The sequence below is a fragment of the Erythrolamprus reginae genome, chromosome 2 (genome assembly GCF_031021105.1).
Source record: "Erythrolamprus reginae isolate rEryReg1 chromosome 2, rEryReg1.hap1, whole genome shotgun sequence".
Taxonomy (NCBI): Eukaryota; Metazoa; Chordata; class Lepidosauria; order Squamata; family Dipsadidae; genus Erythrolamprus; species Erythrolamprus reginae.
The window spans coordinates 347570085-347589488 of record NC_091951.1 but is presented as its reverse complement, the minus strand read 5'-3'; the positions used below and the strand labels follow the sequence as shown (position 1 = coordinate 347589488).

At 45.3% G+C, this 19404-nt stretch overlaps 1 protein-coding gene across 1 annotated transcript in view; it reads right to left on the bottom strand.

Moving 5' to 3' along the window:
• The window catches only part of SYT4 (synaptotagmin 4), a 28185-nt gene extending 10744 nt beyond the window's left edge, over nucleotides 1-17441 (bottom strand). Inside the window, exons 1-2 of the mRNA XM_070736431.1 lie at nucleotides 17408-17441; nucleotides 12891-13705 (exon numbers count right to left, since the gene is read on the bottom strand). Coding sequence (XP_070592532.1) covers nucleotides 12891-13705; nucleotides 17408-17441 — 849 coding nt within the window. The remainder of the gene's footprint in view (nucleotides 1-12890; nucleotides 13706-17407) is intronic.
• Nucleotides 17442-19404: the final 1963 nt, after the last annotated feature.

The following is a 19404-nucleotide window of genomic DNA, read 5'->3' as shown; positions in this document are numbered from 1 at the left end:
AGGTGACATGGAGCTGGGTCCAGGAGATTGTCAACGCCTCCTTGGGGAGGGGGTCCTTTCCGGCTCCTTATAAGGAGGCACTTGTGCGCCTCCTCTTCAAGAAGCCTTCCCTGGACCGAGCCGTGCTCAATAACTACTCTCCAGTCTCCAACCTTCCCTTTATGGGGAAGGTTGTTGAGAAGGTGGTGGTGCTTCAACTCCAACGGTCCTTGGAAGAAGCCGATTATCTAGGTCCTCAACAGTCTGGATTCAGGCCCGGTTACAGCATGGAAACTGCTTTGGTCGCGCTGGTGGGCCCGGGACAGGGGCTTGTCCTCTGTCCTGGTGCTTCTTGACCTCTCAGTGGCTTTCGAAACCATCGACCATGGTATCCTTCTGCGCTGGCTGGAGGGGTTGGGAGTTGGAGGCACTGTTCTTCAGTGGTTCTCCCCTTACCTCACCGGTCAGTCGCAGTCGGTGTTAGTGGGGGGTCAGAGGTCAACCTCTAGGTCTCTCCCTTGTGGGGTGCCTCAGGGGTCAGTCCTCTCCCCCCTGCTATTTAATATCTACATGAAACCGCTGGGTGAGATCATCCAAGGGCATGGGGTGAGGTATCATCAATGTGCCGATGATACCCAGTTATACATCTCCACCCCATGTCCAGTCAACGAAGCAGTGGAAGTGATGTGCCGGTGCCTGGAGGCTGTTGGGGCCTGGATGGGTGTCAAAAAACTCAAACTCAATCCAGACAAGACGGAGTGGCTGTGGGTCTTGCCTCCCAAGGACAATTCCATCTGTCCATCCATTACCCTGGGGGGAGAATCATTGACCCCCTCAGAGAGGGTTCGCAGCTTGGGCGTACTTCTCGATCCACAGCTCACATTAGAGAAACATCTTTCAGCTGTGGCGAGGGGGGCGTTTGCCTAGGTTCGCCTGGTGCACCAGTTGTGACCCTATTTGGACCGGGAGTCACTACTCACAGTCACTCATGCCCCCTTCACCTCGAGGCTCAACTACTGTAATGCTCTCTACGTGGGGCTACCCTTGAAAAGTGTTTGGAAACTTCAGATTGTGCAGAATGCAGCTGCGAGAGCAATCATGGGCTTTCCCAAATATGCCCATGTTACACCAACACTCCGCAATCTGCATTGGTTGCCGATCAGTTTCCGGTCACAATTCAAAGTGTTGGTTATGACCTATAAAGCCCTTCATGGCACCGGACCAGATTATCTCAGGGACCGCCTTCTGCTGCACGAATCCCTGCGGCCAGTTAGGTCCCACAAAGTGGGTCTTCTCCGGGTTGCTTGGTGGGACCCAGGGGAAGAGCCTTCTCTGTGGCGTCCCCGGTCCTCTGGAACCAACTCCCCCCAGAGATTAGAATTGCCCCCACCCTCCTTGCCTTTCGTAAGCTGCTTAAAACCCACCTCTGCCGCCAGGCATGGGGGAATTGAGATACTCTTTCCCCCTAGGCCTTTACAATTTTATGCATGGTATGTTTGTATGTATGCTTGGTTTTTATAATAATGGGTTTTTAACTGTTTTTAGTATTGGATTATTATTATATGCCGTTTTATTATTCCTGTTAGCCACCCCAAGTCTCCGGAGAGGGGTGGCATACAAATCAAATAGATAGATAGATAGATAGATAGATAGATAGATAGATAGATAGATAGATAGATACCCTGTTTCCCCGATAGTAAGACACCCCCGATTGTAAGACGTATCTGGGGTTTCAGGGGGGTCGGCTAATATAAGCCGTACCCCGAAAGTAAGACATATGTCTTACTTTCGGGGAAACACGGGGGTATTGCCGGGGGGAGCCCGATGACGTCGCTTCCAAGCTCCCCGCGCGCCCCTCACCTTCGGCTCGCCGCGGCGCCACTGCCTCTTCCCCGGCTTGGCAAAGCGAAGGACGGCGCTGGTCCGAAGCGAGCCGAGCGGGCGGCGGCTTGCAGTGAAGGCACTCGTCCCAGCAACCAAGTCCTGCCGAGGCTCAGCTGCAAGTGGCCAGCGAGGCCGACCAGCTCCGAGGCAAGCTGCGGGAGCTGCGCCCTCCTTCGCCCGCCTCCTTTCCGGCAGGCAGGTGGGGCTGCCCAACTGTGCAGAGCGGTTCCTCCCCTCCAGACACACGCTTCCCCGACATGCGTCTGTGGCTCCATGCGTGCACGCCGCTTGGAGCCCTGAGGTTGAACTTGGAAAAGGGCTCATGAGGCTCTTGTCCCGAGGCTGCGCTTCTGGACTCTGGGGAGATGCCTTCGGGAACGCGACCCTTTCAATTATTTTCCAATGTAACACATACCCCGAAAGTAAGACATAGTGGGGCTTTTGGGGGTAAAAAGAAAGTAAGACACTGTCTTACTTTCGGGGAAACGCGGTAGATAGATAGATAGATAGATAGATAGATAGATAGATAGATAGATAGATAGATAGATAGATAGATAGATAGATAGATAGTTTTCCCAACATTGGCTGGGAATTCTCAAGAATGCGGCATTAATGGTTTAGCAAAACCTATTAATCATTTAGATCAACACAGTTTAAAATAATATTCTATGTTTTCCTATGCATGTTCAAGCAGAAATATTCATTAATCATCAGACACAGCAGAATCAATTGATAATCACCCAATGTTCATTAATCATTAGAGATAATCCTTTCACTTTGATCAACCTCCTCTTAAATACCGTGCTTCTCCAGGGGTGAAATTCATATCTTAAAGTTAGAATGGAACGATTAAAGGATGGAAATATGGTGCATAAACAAGGCTGTTACAACAGATGTGCATTGATCTGCCTAGGTGACTGATTACGATTGCAATTTACAAGCCTATTTTTCTTACTTTGCCAGGTACCAATTTAGGGAGAAGGGAAGTAAGTCAAGATAAAATCCTAAGGGATTTTTAATGCATCTTTATCACTACACCAACAGCTCATCTCACTACAATTTTGGAGCATGCATGCAATGTCCATCAAAAAGAGGAGGGGTTATGTGGCAATGCTACGATGATGCTATGGTTGCTCTGTCACTCCTTGGCCTCACCCACAGATAATATCAGGCAGAAGTGCCCAATACAAATTTAGCATCTGATAAAATCAGCTTCTAATAGATGAGGTGTTCGCGTCCCCAGCAAATTCTATCCTTGGCTGGATATCAAGACCCTACCTAGAATACTTCACTTTTTTGCCTCCTTCTAAACCCACTCCAACACCCAAGCCACCTTTGGCAATCTTTTTTAATATTGGGCTGTTCTTTAGAAGGTATTACTCAGTTTCCCTAAAACTCCATCAGTAAATTTGACTCTTGAAGGAGTGACCCAGAATTTGAGTTTAGACCTATAGTCTATGGAAATACCATCCCTTTCTCAACATGCATAGCTGAGATCAGACAGACAGACAGACAGACAGACAGACAGACAGACAGACAGACAGACAGAAAGACAGAAAGACAGAAAGACAGAAAGACAGAAAGACAGATATAGAGGTGAGAGAGATGAGAGAGAGAGAGAGTGAGTGATTAATAGACAGACATACAGACAGACGATGATGGATGGATGGACGGACGGACGGACGGACGGACGGACGGACAGACAGACAGACAGACAGATAGATAGATAGTGATGGGCAAACCCATGTTTATTTTTACGTGAAAGGACCGCCCTTTGCTTGCAGTGCCACTGCGGTGTCCTTTTTCGTAAAAATAACAATGTTTATTTTTACGTGAAGACCTCCCTTTGAAGGAGTTGGGGAATCCCTCCCACAAAGAGATTCCGGGGGCGGAGCCTTGACGTCACCGGCAGCTTGCTTATGATGCCAAGGTGATCACTTCCTGGATTCCATTGAATCCAGGAAGTGATCACCTTGGCGTCCTTAGCAACCTGCCGGTGACATCAAAGCTCCGAATGCCGAACGCGACCCCGAACTTTGCCCGAAGTTTCAAAAAATTTCAGGTTCATGTTCGGCATACTGAACACCGCAAAATTCGGTACAGACCCGAATTATGCGGGTTCGGTTCGCCAATCACTATAGATAGATAGATAGATAGATATAGAGATGAGAGAGATAAGATGAGAGAGAGAGATCTGTGTGTGAGAGAGAGAGAGACAGAAAGAGAGAAAAAAAAGAGAGTGAGACAGACAGACAGGGAGAGACAGAGACAGACAGAAACAGAGAAGGGGGCGGCAGAGGGTTTCTTGCTTAAGGAGTTGGATGAGAAGACCTCCAAAGTAAGTCCCTTCTAGCTCTTTTATTCTCTTAATCTGAAATGGTTTCCACAAATCATTAAAATGGCTTATCGTTGCCTTCTTCCAAAAATAATTTCAGCATCTCACTCAAGCATATAACCTTGGTATTTAATGGAGGTCTCTTATCAAGCTCAACTCTGTTTACCTCCTGAACTCAAACAAAGCACATTCAAAAAGAAATTGGACTGCCATCTGGCTGGGGAGGTGTAGGTTTCCTGCTTGAGCAGGGGGTTGGACTTGATGACCTGCAAGGTCCTTTTCAACACTAGTAATAAATAAATAAATAAATAAAATGAAAATGTGCTGTCACCTGTTGAGATTAGTTAAAAGTCTATTTTATAAACCAGGTGTGCTTTCCAAACCAATAACATTTTTAGTTTTTATTGCACAATGACATGTATTCAGCCCCAGTAGGTTGACCAGGCCAGGAGATCTAGTGCCCAGGAAGATGAAAACAACAATTTAGTGAGATTACAAAAATGCACTCTGAGTATGGGATCTCCTGCTCAAGCAGGGGGTTAGACTAGAAGACCTCCAAGGTCCCTTCCAACTCAGTCATTCTATATTCTAAGTGTGCTATACCTCCTCTACCTTCTGGTACTCTTTTTTTTAGCTCTTTTTAAACATTTTTATTGATTTTTTACAATATAAACACACACACAACATAAAACAAGTGCTTTGTGAATTGTGCCCACCACCAGACAAACATTCTTCTGCCGCATGAATCCCAGCGACCGGTTAGGTCCCACAGAGTTGGCCTTCTCCAGGTCCCGTCGACTAAACAATGTCATTTGGTGGGACCCAGGGAAGAGCCTTCTCTATGGTGGCCCCGACCCTCTGGAACCAGCTCCCCCCAGAGATTAGAATTGCCCCCACCATCCTTGCCTTTCGTAAACTCCTTAAAACCCACCTCTGCCGTCAGGCATGGGGGAATTGAGACATCCCCCCCGGGCCTATACAGTTTATGCATGGCATGTTTGTGTGTATGCTTTTAATAATGGTGTTTTTAGTGTTTTTAAATTATTAGATTTATCGTACATTGTTTTATTGTTGCAGTGAGCTGCCCCGAGTCTACGCGATAGGGGCGGCATACAAATCTAATGAATAAAATAAATAAATAAATCCATACCCCACCACCAAATCGGGGGTGTTTCTTGTATAAACCATTTTAACCCAAGAGCAAAGTATCTCTTTGCATATTATATATCTACCTTCTGCTATTCCAGTAAATTAGGAAAGCATCTGTCTGACTCACTTGGAAATATTAAGTCTTATTCTATTCTATTCTATTCTATTCTATTCTATTCTACTCTACTCTACTCTACTCTATTCCATGATTTCTATTCTATTCTATTCTATTCTATTCTATTCTACTCTACTCTACTCTACTCTATTCCATGATTTCTATTCTGTTCTGTTCTATTCTATTCTATTCATGTTGGGGGTTGCCTCTCCAGCTTCTACTCTCCCCTCCCCTCTTTCACACTCCCTTCCTGCCCATCCAGGCTCCTTAGAGCCCCAAAATAAAGCAGGAGTAGCTAAGCAACCACCATGAGAAAGAGTTGGCAAAACACGTGGCTCAGTTCAAATTGGATCTGACCAAGAAGGAGGCTCAGCAGAAGCACCTCACTGAGGACTACGAGCATAGGATTTTCAAGCAGAGGAAAGACTTGCAGGAGTTCAAGGCCAGGGACTGATACCTGGAGGCTCAGCGGGCTGAGACAGTCAGCTAACTCCAGGCCATGATGCCATCCCATTGGAACGCGGCTCTGTGGCTCTTTGCCACCAGCCTTTACTCAAAGCCCCCTATCAGGAAGCTGAAGCACACCCCAAGTTGGAATTTCTGCCCCCTCCCCCCCTCCAAGCTGCATAAAAAGACCCTGAAGGGGGAGACTTTCTGCAGCAAGATAAACCTTCATTGCACGTATCTGGCCCAGGGTCCGTAGTTTGAGGACCTCTGACTTAGTACAATATAAAAAATGCAAATAATTTTTCTGTGGGCCACTGGACTAGAAGACCTCCAAAGTCTGTCTGTCTGTCTGTCTGTCTGTCTGTCTGTCTGTCTCTCTCTCTCTCTCTCTCTCTCTCTCTCTCTCTATCTATATCTATCTATCTATCTATCTATCTATCTATCTATCTATCTATCTATCTATCTAACTATCTATATCTATCTATATCTATCTATATCTATCTATCTATACAATATAAAACAATGCATACAAAACAAGTCCAATTAGTTATAAAACTACAATGCTAAAAACCCAGTATATTAAAATCAACCAACCAATTCAATCACAGCCATACACCACATTTATTGGTCAGGGGGTCTAGTTCTAGTTGCCTCCTGACCTTTCATCTCAGTTATTCTGTGACAATGCTTTATGGTTTGATAAGAGATGCACCTACCCCATTCCTTGGACTCAGTGAAGGGCTACCAACATTTTTACTACCACACTGTGGGCGTGGCTTATACAGGATACTTCTTTCAGTGCAAATTGGGTGCTCTGGGATGGAGCTCCATTTCCACTACCGCACTACGTTCCTCCCCATCTGGGCATCAGTCCACCCCTGCTTGGACTGTGTCTATAGTTAGTTTTTCTCCCTTCCAATCACTGAAGGGTCACACTTATCTTTCCCAACTGGATTGGTTCTGGAGGCGGCACAGGCGATAATATGCTTCCGTTCATGCTCAGAAGCAAAGAAATTGGTAAAAATTGCCAAAATCTCACACGAGGACGTTTGTATGTGTGAGATTTTGGCAATTTCCACCGATTTCTTTGCTTCTGCGCATGCACAGAAGCCAAGAAAACCCCAAAATCAGCAAAATCTTGTGTGTTCGAGTACCCTGCGCAAGACTTCAGCAATTTTCACCAATTTCTTTGCAAATTCTTGAGTGGCGGTATGCGCAGGGGTGGGCTACTGCTGGGATGGGGGGAATGCAGTGGGGTAGCGAAAATGGAGCTCCATCCCAGAGCACCCAATTTGCACTGAAAGATGTTGAAAGAAAAAGCAGGGCGTCCTCAGCAGTGACCTACAAGCCAGAACGCTACATTGCTCTCGCCGCGGCTCATAAGTTCTTGCAGGGCCAGCGCAATTTTGCTGCTGCACCTGTGGAGGCAGCAAAATCATGCACGGAGCTGCAGGTGCGCCCATGTTTCGGTGAGTTTTTTTGCTCCTGCGCATGCCAAAACACAGGCGCACCTGCAGCTCCGTGCATGGTTTTGCTGCCTCCACAGGTGCAGCAGCAAAATTGCGCTGGCCCCGCAAGAACTTGCAAGCGGCGGCGGCAGGGGTGAGCAGCAGGCAGGACAAGGTGGAACACAGTTCCACCAGTGGAAATGAAGATCTGTGCGCAGCTCCAGCTGATTCGGCGGCTGTCACTTCCTGAATTACTGGTGTCGGCTCAGCTCTCCTTTTCCCCCTTGCTGCTGCTGCCTCTGCACTCCTTGCTTTTTTCCTCTTTCCTCCTTCCTGGCTCGGACAAGCTTCCCTCTCTCCTGCCCAGCTCCCTTCCAGCCTCACGTGGCCACCTCCCACCTGAGGTGCAAGCAGAAGGCATGGGTGGAAGTGGCGCTAGCAGTATTTATGCTTCTGGCAGCACCCATTTACCTAGATACCCAGCTTGAGGCGGAGGGGGGAGACCCAGGAAGGAGAGTGTGGGAAACGCGAGGCAAATTGTCAAATTGTCAGCGAGCGCCACTGGTAAGGTTGTAAGTTGAGGACTTAACAGTTCACTTGAACGATGATGGTCATTCAAGCCACTCCCACCTGGTCACATGGCCACCAAGCCACTCCTATCTGTTCTGTCGGGCTCTCTGGCAGAATCCTCCCAAAAATTCACAGGTACAAATTTCAGACTAACACACTTTTGAAAATTCAAAACAATGTTCTTTATAAGGAAAATTCACTTAAACCAAGCTCTCTTTTGGTATAGCAAAGAGCCCTCGTCTCCAAACAAACTGGTGATTTGTACAAGTCCCTTATCAGTTCTGTGATACTTAGCTTGCAGCTGTGAGGCAATTCACAGTCCTTCTTCTTTCACAAAGTGAAACACACTTTGCTCTGGTTTAGTTTGAAAGTGGGGAAAAATCAGCACACAAAAGGTCCAAGTCAGTAAAGCAGTCACAAAACACAACGATCAGATAATCCTCCACAATGGCCAAACCCACAGGCTGCTATTTATAGCAGCCTCACTAATTACCACAGCCCCACCCAACCACAGGTGGCTTCATTTTGTTTGATAATAATCTCAGTTGTTGCTGCCTATGCATCGCTCTCCGCATGCGTGGCTGTATCATTAACTCTTGTTCCGAATCCAAGGAGGAGCTAGATAATTGATCTCCTTCTGAGCTGTCTGCCACACTCTCCTCCTCCCTGTCACTCATGTCTTCTTGGTCAGAGGAGCCTTCATCAGCAGATTCCACCGGGGGCAAAACAGGCCTGCAGCATGTGGATGTCTCTCCCACATCCACAGTCCTTGGGGCAGGAGCTGGGCCAGAGCTAACCACAACACTATCCAGTCACATGACCATTAAGTCACACCCACTAAATAAGCCACACCCACAGTGAGGCAGTAAAAAATTTGGCTGCCCATTACTGCGCGGCAGTGAGCGCAATTTAGCATTCCAGCTCTTAACCCACCGCTGGGCGTCCTGCGTAAGCCACGCCCACAGTGTGGAAATAAAAGTTTTGGTAGCCCTTCACTGGGTACATGGGGGGTGCATGCGCATGGCAGGGACATACAGATGTGCACGCATCACCGTTTCTGCTTCCGGATCGGCGATCCCATGCGTACCAGGGTCAGCCCAATTCTGCTTCCAATATTTTTAATCACAAATAAAATATGAACATTACTGTCTCAGTGGAAGAAAGGTGGGGAATTGTCCCTTTGGCGGTTGATCTGATTACCTCTTGATGGAGTTTAATCAACAGTTCACAGCTGTCCTGTGGATTGTTGTTTAATTTCTTGTCCCTGTCAAGGCTCGTAAACTATTGACTTATATCTTTGTGCTTTGATTGCTACACCGTGCCTGGGAAGGAAGCAAGGTTTCTCCTGGTTGGCCTCCTGTGAAATGAGTTTGTCTTACGAAGGAGGCTCGTAAAACTCAAGTCGGTAGATTATTTCCTTTATCCTGTCACCCGGGTGAATTATGTCCGAATTATTGCTGATCCTGGCAAATCTGTGATCCCCACTCTTAGAGCTATTCAACAGTTCAGCATTATGGCCCCCGCCCTCCAATCAATCAGAGCATAAGAGAGCTGTTCTATTGTGATGAGTTCAATGCCTTGATGCTGATATAACACAAAATATATGCCCTGTGGGGTTATTTTGTGTGTGTGCTGATGCAAGTACCCTATACTGAATTTGGCTTGTTGCAGGATCTATTCCCATTAGTCAGCACAGAGGGCCATCAAACCAAGTTTTAACTTCTGGGAGGAGGAATCATTAACTACAGGTTGGATCTCTGCAATCCCTTTGGAGAGCTGCTGCCAGCGGCATCGACCCATGGTCTGGCTCATTGAAAACCCCTTGCAATATTCTGAGATATAGCTTATCCCCAGTAATGGGGATTCTGCCACACGAATCCCAGCAACCAGTTAGATCCCACGGAGTTGGCCTTCTCCGGGTCCCATCAACTAAGCAATGTTGTTTGGTGAGACCCAGGAGAAGAGCCTTCTCTGTGGCGGCTCTGACCCTCTGGAACCAGCTCCCCCCAGGTATCAGAGTTGGCCCCATCCTCTTTGCCTTTTGCAAGCTCCTTAAAACCCACCTCTGTCATCAGGCATAGGGGAATTGAAATTTCCCTTCCCCCTAGTCTTATAGAATTTATACATGGTATGCTTGTATGTATGAGTGGTTCTTTAAATTGGGGGGGGGGTTTAGATTATTTTTAATATTAGATTTGTTTTCATTGTCTTTTCATTGTTGTTAGCTGCCCCGAGTCTTCGGAGAGGGGCGGCATACTAATAAATAAATGAATTAATGAATTAATGAATTAATGAATTAATGAATTAATGAATTAATGAATTAATGAATTAATGAATTAATGAATTAATGAATTAATGAATTAATGAATTAATGAATTAATGAATTAATGAATTAATGAATTAATGAATTAATGAATTAATGAATGAATTAATGAACAGCCAAAATTTTGCTGCCATACTGTGGGTGTGGCTTATTTTGTGGGGTGTGGCTTGATGGTCATGTGACTGGGTAGGAGTGGCTTGCCAGCCCTGTGACCAGGTGGGAGTGGCTTGAACGATCATCATCGTTCAAGGGAACTGTTAAGTCCTCGACTTACAACCTCACCAGTGTCTCACTCTGGGGTGACAATTTGCTTCGTGTTTCGTGCGCTCTCCTTCCTGGGTTGCCCCCTGCCTCAGGCTGGGTAGCTAGGCAAATGGGTGCCAATCAGGCAGGAGGAAAAGGGCCCCCTGCAACTCGTCCTGGTGCTGGTCTCCCTGCCGCTTTCCGAGGAAGAGGAGAAGGATGGGATGGGGGATAGTCAGGTGGAGCTGGGCACACAGCTTCATTTCCGCCAGTGGAACTGCATTCCACCCCGTCCTGCCTGCTGCCCACCCCTGCTTGTCCCACTGTGTTGTACACAACTCTGAAAGTGGGTTGCTATCTTAAAAAGTGTTCGTAAACTTCAGATCGTGCAGAATGCAGCCGCGAGAGCCATCGTGGGGCTTCCTAGATTCGCCCACGTTTCTGCAACACTCCGCAGACTGCACTGGCTGCCGATCGGTTTCCGGTCACAATTCAAAGTGTTGGTAATGACCTTTAAAGCCCTACATGGCATTGGGCCAAAATACATCTGGAACCGCCTTCTACCGCACGAATCCCAGTGGCTGATAAGGTCCCACAGAGTTGGCCTTCTCCTGGTCCTGTCGACCAAACAATGTCATTTGGCCCTCTGGAACCAACTCCCCTCAGAGATTAGAATGGCCCCCACCCTCCTTGTCTTTCGCAAATTACTCAAGACCCACCTTTGTCGCCAGGCATGGGGGAGTTAGGATATTCCTTCCCCTAGGCCATTACAAGTTATGTATGGTATGTTTGTGTGTATGTTTGGGTTTTATAATAAGGGTTTTTAGTTGTTTTATTAAATTGGATTTGTTACATGTCATTTTTTATCATTGTTGTTAGCCGCCCCGAGTCTGCGGAGAGGGGCGGCATACAAATCCAATGAATGAATGAATGAATGAATGAATGAATGAATGAATGAATGAATGTCTGAACGCGTGCGCTAAAATGCTAAGTAGGGATTGGGAAAATGAGACAGGTTCAGTCAAGAGTTATTGTATCATAAATCATTTCCTGTCTTGCCTAGGTGGTGTGGTGGCCTAAGAGGTGGAGCTCTCGCCTCGCAATCAAGAGGTTGTGAGTTCGAATCCTAGGTAGTTGTAGATATATATTTATTATATAACTAGATACTTCTCTCTTTGGGCACAATGGGAATAGATCTGTTGCAGACTCCGCATTGGTGACAGGAAGGGCATCCGGCCAATAAACACTCAGTCCAATTCAGTGGCCCTGATTCCACCCTAATGCAGGGTCATTAAAGGGGTAATTAGGGTCTAATTACAGGGTAATTAAACTAATTAGTTATCTTAATTGGATTAGGAAATTTATATTGTTTGTTTTTTATATGTTGTAAACCGCCCCGAGCCCTCAGAGTGGGGTGGCAGATAGATAGATAGTTAGTTAGTTGGATGGATGGATGGATGCATGGATGAATGCATGCATGCATGGATGCATGGATGCATGGATGCATGGATGCATGGATAGACGGACAGACAGATGACAAAGAAAGAATCACTTCTCGTTTGGCCTGATATAAGTGAAAAGAGAAAATTGGCTTATCCCAAAAGTTCTTTTCCAAAATTGGACTTTCTTATTTGTTTTTTTCCTTGAAAATATTTTACTTCTCATCCACAGAACTTGATGTTTTCCTTGAAAAGTTTTCAAGGGGGAAAAAAACCCGAGAAAGTCCAGTTGCGTTTTGACAAAGCACCTTTAGGGCTACCCTAAGCAAGATGATTGATAATCTCCAAAAACAGATATTGGTTTGCAAGTCCTTCCATCCTGTTTAGAAGGTCTAGTTCAGTGATGGCGAACCTGTGGCATGGGTGCCACAGGTGGCACATGGAGCCATATTTACTGGCACGTGAGCCGTTGCCCTAGCTCAGATTTAGTGTGGATGTTTGTGCTGGCCAGCTGATTTTTGCCTCACACAGAGGTTCTGGAAGGGTGTTTTTGGCTTTCAGAGAGCCTCCGGAGGGATGGGGGAGGCCGTTTTTACCCTTCCCTGGCTCCAAGGAAGAATTTGGAGCCTGCAGAGGATGAAACATGAGCCTACTGGGCCCACCAGAAGTTGAGAAACAGGCCATTTCCAGTCTCCAGAGGGCCTTCAGAGAGTGGGGGAAGCTGTTTTCGCCCTCCCCAGGCATTGGATTATGGGTGTGGGCATTTGCACATGTTCGATAATGTGCGTGCACGCTCTTCTGGCACTCAAGGAAAAAAAGGTTCACCATCACTGGTCTAGTACATTCATTTCTTCAAAATGTCAACATGATATTGCTCTTCGTACACCTCATCTCTTCAAAATATTTCTTAAGCATGGGGTGGGGAGGTGGGAGAGAAAGAATAAATAAGATCAATTACCCTAACATTTTTCTTGATTATTTCCTTGTTCATCAGCATCCTTCCTCCAGACAACTCGATTCCCGATAAGGGGAACAGGACTTCTCCAATGACATCATCGCGGGAGAAGCGGTCAAAACTCAGGATCATAAAGTGGAGACTCAGGTCTTGAACTTGAGTGTAAGGGATTCCATAAAAGGTGAATGTTTCATCAAACGCTGGATCTAAGGTTTTCCTCAGGACTCGGGTCTTCACCTTGTGCTTCTTCTCTGGAAGTATTGTCATTTTGATGTACGGATCAGAAGTCATGGATTGTTCATCCATGGCGGGTAAGGCCCTCGCTTCTTTGATGTTCACCATGAAAGCTTTCTTCTCGAAGTTGTACTCGAGAGAGAAGAAGAGAGTCCCTAATTTATCTTGTTTTTCTTCAGAAGATATTGAGGTGGTGGACTTCAAGCTGTCTGGAGACACCGAATCCTTTTCCCGCTCAGGAAAGAGTTTTGGAGTAAAGCCCTCAACCTCTGAAGACGTTGGGACTTTAGGGATGGTTTTGGGGAAGTTGCCATTCAGATCTTGTTTCTCCAGGTCGAGATGCAGAGACAACTTTGGCATGATAGGCTTGGTTTTGGCTTCCCCTTTGTCCTCTGCTCCAAACTTCTTCTTGCTGTTGAGGTTTTCCGGATAAATATCAACACCTTTCAGCACATGGACGAATTTGTAAGGAGGAGTCTTGTTGGCTTTGGAAGACTTGCGTTGGCAGCAGATCCAAGCAAAGAGCGAGACGGTGAAGACCAGCCCAAAGGCACTGAAGATCCCAACCACGGTTGGGATTTCATCTGCAAATCAAAGCAAATGTCAACAAACATATGAACGGTGGGCTTCAGAACTCGCAAGTGATAGTTAACTTAGCAAGAACCCGGCAAAATGATAGAGTGAAGCAATTCAACTGTACAATACACTAAGAAAAAGCATATTCATTTTGTGCCCCCTGCAGGTATCTGTGAAAAAAAATTCCGTCTAGAGATTTTTTTCCCTCCAGAATGCATGAATGATTGAGAGAAATAGAGTTTAGCTATCATGGTAATAAACAGCCTGGGGCAATTAAATGTTGTGGGTTTCCTAGATGAAATTACGGATTCACTAAGTATACAAAGACATTTGGTTTCCTCTTACATCCTTCACATTTACTTTTTTGCTTGGCCAATTTAAAAAACAACAACAAAGATTTAAAATATATTTTCCCCATAAGGTTCACTTTCACACCAGTCTTTGCTTTGTCCCTCATGTTCAGTAAACTTCATCTTTATACAAACCTTTCATAGAACAGCAGAAAAATGTTAACTTTTATGAGCTGTTCCACCAGTCTGGCATACTGATATTGAACACAATGTTGATATAGATAATATATACTGCTATACAGTGTTCCCTTGATTTTCGCAGGGGATGCGTTCCGAGACTGCCCACGAAAGTCGAATTTCCCCGAAGTAGAGATGCGGAAGTAAATACACTATTTTTGGCTATGAACAGTATCACAAGCTTTCCCTTAACACTTTAAACCCCTAAAGTACAATTTCCCATTCCCTTAGCAACCATTTAGATCATTACTCACCATGTTTATTTATTAAAGTTTATTAAAAATATATTTATTAAAGTCGGATGAAAGTTTGGCGATGGCATATGACGTCATCAGGCGGGAAAAAACATGGTATAGGGAAAAACCCCGCAAAGTATTTTTAATTAATATTTTTGAAAAACCGTGGTATAGACTTTTTGCAAAGTTCGAACACACAAAAATCGAGGGAACACTGTATATAAAAATAATACTATAATATAATATATACTGCTATATAGAGATAATATAAACTGCTCAAAAAATTAAAGGGAACACTCAAATAACACATCCTGAAATAAATATTCTCATTGAATACTTTGTTCCGCACTAAGTTGAATGTGCACAACAGCATGTGAAATTGATTGTCAATCAGTGTTGATTCCAAAGTAGACAGTTTGATTTTGCAGAAGTTTGATTTACTTGGAGTTATATTGTGTTGTTTAAATGTTCCCTTTATTATTATTTTTTGAGCAGAGTACAATGATTCTCCCCACCTACCCCACATTATTTCATTATCTCTTATGTGCATGGTTCATCCTTTCTTTTCTAATTTCAGGAAAAAAATGATGAGGATTTTCAGAAGTCTCTGGCAATGCCTAAAGAACAAGGATTTGGTGTCTACTTCTACAAGCATAGCAACTATGATTTTTTTTCCCTTCTCCATCGCTCAGAGAAAACAGCCCACATTCTACAGAGCAATGGGAAAAACAGCATGGAAGCTGCGATGACATCTGGAGTAGGGATGAAATTGGGACACCGAGGAGATCATTAGCATTTCATGAGTAAGCAGCACAGGGCCAAATGAATGCTACTAATTGGAAATCCAATTCTGCCCATAAGTAACATTCCCGAGCAAGTTTAAGCGCCAGGCGCTGGCAACAGCAATCCAAATGAAAGTCTACCTTCTCCTAGCAAAATGGGAACGCATGAAATATTAATGCAGAAAAGAAGTGCGTCTTTCATGCGCAGGGACAGGCATTCAAGGAAACGTTCTTTCTTGATTTTCTGGAAAGGGGAAGTGGATGTGTCCTTGATTATTCTTATTGGAGAAAAAGGACTCCACTTTTGAGTGGGAGAAAGACTGATCCCTCTATCAAAATGATGGGACAATGAATGGACATACTTAGCAAGCATTGAAAGGGATGAGTATGGACCATTGCCATTTTTGGAGTCATCCCCTTCTAGCATTTTGTCTTTTGAAGAGAGAACATTTCCATTTTGACTAGGGTTGATTAATGAGAAGACAACTCATGGTTGCTCATTAATCTGCAGGAAATGTTGCTTTGGGATAAGACATTGGTCACTGAGTCAATTCCATTGTATCCTCTTTCTAGGTCACTAACTCCCTTCGCACACACCCTTTTTAATGTTGAGGGACAACTTATCAGCAGTGAAGGAATTACATTTCCAATTTGATGCTCTATAAGGATGTTCAGGCGGGTACTATCCACCTTGAACAGCTTTTCATTGTCAACCGATGTGTTTGCAAGTATTAGAAGCCTGCACCCAGCAGATTGTTCCTGGGAGAAAGTTACAGGTATTAATTATCTTCCCAAAGTCAATTATGAGGTGAGCAAGCTGTTGCAAATGAAATTAGAAGCACCTATGAGGGGATGGACCAAAAAGAAATCCCAACTCATCATGCTCTCTCGCAACCACCGGTGGGAACACCATCTGCTTTGATGCTGTTTTCTTAGGATCACCTAGGTAGTCTAACATCTGTGTGAGAACAAGATGCTGACTTGAGACTCTAGGAGCTATCAAGAAAAAGAACAAGGCAGATTTCAAGAGTGTTGATATGAAAAGACCCCTTTCCTCCTTCTCTGCATGGAAACTGAAGTCAACATTTAATGGATTTATTCTAATGGAAAGCCAAAACGACTTGACCCAGGGATGGAAGAAATAATAGATGTTGCTTAGGAGTGATTTCATTGCCCCACAAGAGGCAATCGGGAGTTTAAAACACAATACTCTTTAATAACATTTTTTTTAAAAAAACCCACAATACTTTGTCGGTGAAAGTGGTACCCCAAGATCACAGCATGGCAAAGACAACCAATGAGACAATGTCCACTCACTCATCTACCTCACACTCAAACACCTGAAAAAAAGAAACCTAAGCAGAAATGCACTTTTCTCCTTGATCAACAAAAAAAAAAAGCTTATTTATTCAGCAGATGAGAAATACTAACGCAAGGGTGTTCTAATTTGCAGGTTTTCAACGCCAACACCACTTTAAGTTTCTCTCCGAAATCTTGCACCGAGTTAAAAGCATGAGGTAACACTTTGTGTGCATTATCCAAGAAACAGCACTTACGACAAGAGGCAAACAGGCATCTACTTAGAGCAGAGGCAGGAAGGCACATCGATATGAATGCTGAGATGGATGACTAATCTTTTTTTAAGTGTCTAGCAGCTATCCTTGGACGAACAGAAGCAATTAGGACCATTTTTTTCTGAGAGCATGTAGAACAGAGGTTTGAAATGACTCATCCCCTTCTCCATCACAGCTTCCTTTAAACAAAGATCCAGGCAAATCCCATCCTTTCTGAAACCTCAGCCCTACCTTACCCCGGGGTCCTTATATTCTGCTCCCAACATCAGGAGAAGGAAAGACAGAAAGACGAAAAAGGGATAATCAGAATGTCTAAAAACAGCAGAAGAAGGCACAAACTTTTTGACCAAACCACCCTTCCTCCCATAGATGATTGGAAAGGGAGGTGAAGACGGGTCCCCGAGATCTAAGTAGAAAACACGTGCCTGACGCTTCCAAGGGTTCGAAGCCCCTAAGGACTGTCCAAAAAATGGCAGAGTCATCTACTTTTCTTGAGAAGGACCTGGGGGGGGTTAATGAAACCCACCTGGCTTCGCATTTAGTAATTTCTCTCTTTTAAAAAAATATATATATTAAAATGATCTTTCTTACCAAATTCTTCTCGGCTGGCTGTAATCGGAGCCATGTTGATTGCTGCGTGCGCTCTCCAAGGTGCTGAAGGTTTCTTTCCCTTCTCCTTTCTGGTTTTCTCCCCCCCTCCGGCGGATTGCAAGGTTTTTCCCTCCTTGCGCGGATCCTGGGCGCAAAAGGCAACACGCGCGCAAGCCCACCAGCCAAACAGGGGGAGGGGGGACTTGTTTCTCCCGACGCGATGCCAACACCAGCCCGAAAGAGCCGGGGAGGTTTGGGAAAGAGGAGGAGGAAGAAGAGGAGGAGGTAGAGAGAGGAATATCGGGTGGGAAGGAGGGAGAAAGAGAGAGAGAGAGAGAAGGAAAGCGAGATGGAGAGAGACAGAGAGGCAGAGAGACGGAAAGAAGGGCAAGCCTGGGTCGGGTCCTCCCCTCCGTCACAGCGATTCGTGAGCCCCTCGTCCGCTGGTTCGCGTCTTCTGACTCACCGAGGCTCGGAGCCCGAAGACGTGGTTGAAACCCAAATTGACGCAATTCTGACGCTACCGGAGTGAAATCAGCACCTCCTCCCCCCGCCCCTTCTCTTCTCCCCCCGCCCCCCCGCCAACCCAACACTCTTCCACTCCTGAGACACTAGCCCACATTCATCAATTATTTTAACGTCTCTGCTGCAGGAGATTAGCTCACATTCTCAGCCGGGCGTAGATAGCAATGCTAATTTCTAGGGCCAACCCTGCTACGCGTGGGGTTTCTTTGGGGGGGGGGGTTGTTCTTTTTTCTTTTTTTTCTTTTTTTTCCTTTTTTGCTGCCACCAGTCTGGCGGTCTTAAACATGGGAGACGGGACTGAGGAAAGAGGAAGAAAGGGAAAGGAGGGAGAAAGAGGGATGAGAGAGAGGGAAGGAGGAAGGGAGAGGGGGAGAGAGGAAAAAAAGAGAGAGATGACAGAGGCAGAGGAGGGGGGGAGAGAGAGAAAGGGAGAGATTGAGAAACAGAGAGATGACACATAGAGAGAAAAAAGACGAGAGGAGAAAAAGAGGCGGAGGAGGAGAGAGGGAGAGAGGAGAAAGAGGAAGAGTGAGAAAGAGATATGGCAGGGAGAGAAAAAAGGGAGACTTGTTTAAAGAGAGAAGAAAGAGAGAAAGAAAGAAAGGAAAAAAGAAGAGCAGAGGAGGGTGGGAGGGAGGGAAAGAGAGAGAGAAAAAAGTGGGGGAGAGAAGGGGTATTCCCCGGTGTAGGAAGTGGAGGAGGAGGGAGGGAATGTCCCAGACACAATTTCTTTTTCCCTTGTAAATGCTTCTTAAGAGTGATTTGCCAAATATCTGGAGTGTTCACTAGGGGGAACATTGAACACTGATTCCCAGACTGACTGAAATAGGCGTAAACAGATGATAGCTTGTTAGAAGCTCCATTCTAAGCAGATTGTAGCTTGTTAGATGTAGATCCTTAACAGATTGTGGCTTTTTGGACCTACCTGATACCTCCTCCTCCCTCCCCCCCCCCCCCACGCCCAATATTCCCTTACATTTTTACTTTTGAAATCTGTCACTGCAATGCCATGCATTATTAAAAATTTCTCCATCATAAATGGATATCCCTGGTGGATGGGTCCTGGGCTGGATGATCTTGAAAAGGTCTGCAGCCATGGGCTAGGTTGGGATGGACTGGGATGAAGAACTATTTGTTTGTTTGTTTGTTTGTTTGTTTCTTTGTTTGTTTCTTTGTTTGTTTGTTTCTTTCTTTGTTTGTTTGCTTGCTTGCTTGCTCGCTCGCTCGCTCGTTCGTTCGTTCGTTCCTTCCTTCCTTCCTTCCTTCCTTCCTTCCTTCATTCCTTCATTCATTCATTTATTTATTTATTGGATTTGTATGCCACCCATCTCCGCAGACTTGGGGCGGCTAACAATAATGATAAAAAACAGCATGTAACAATCCAATACTAAACAACTAAAAAATCCCTTATTATAAAACCAAACATACATACAAACATACCATGCATAAATTGTAAGGCCTAGGGGGAAAGA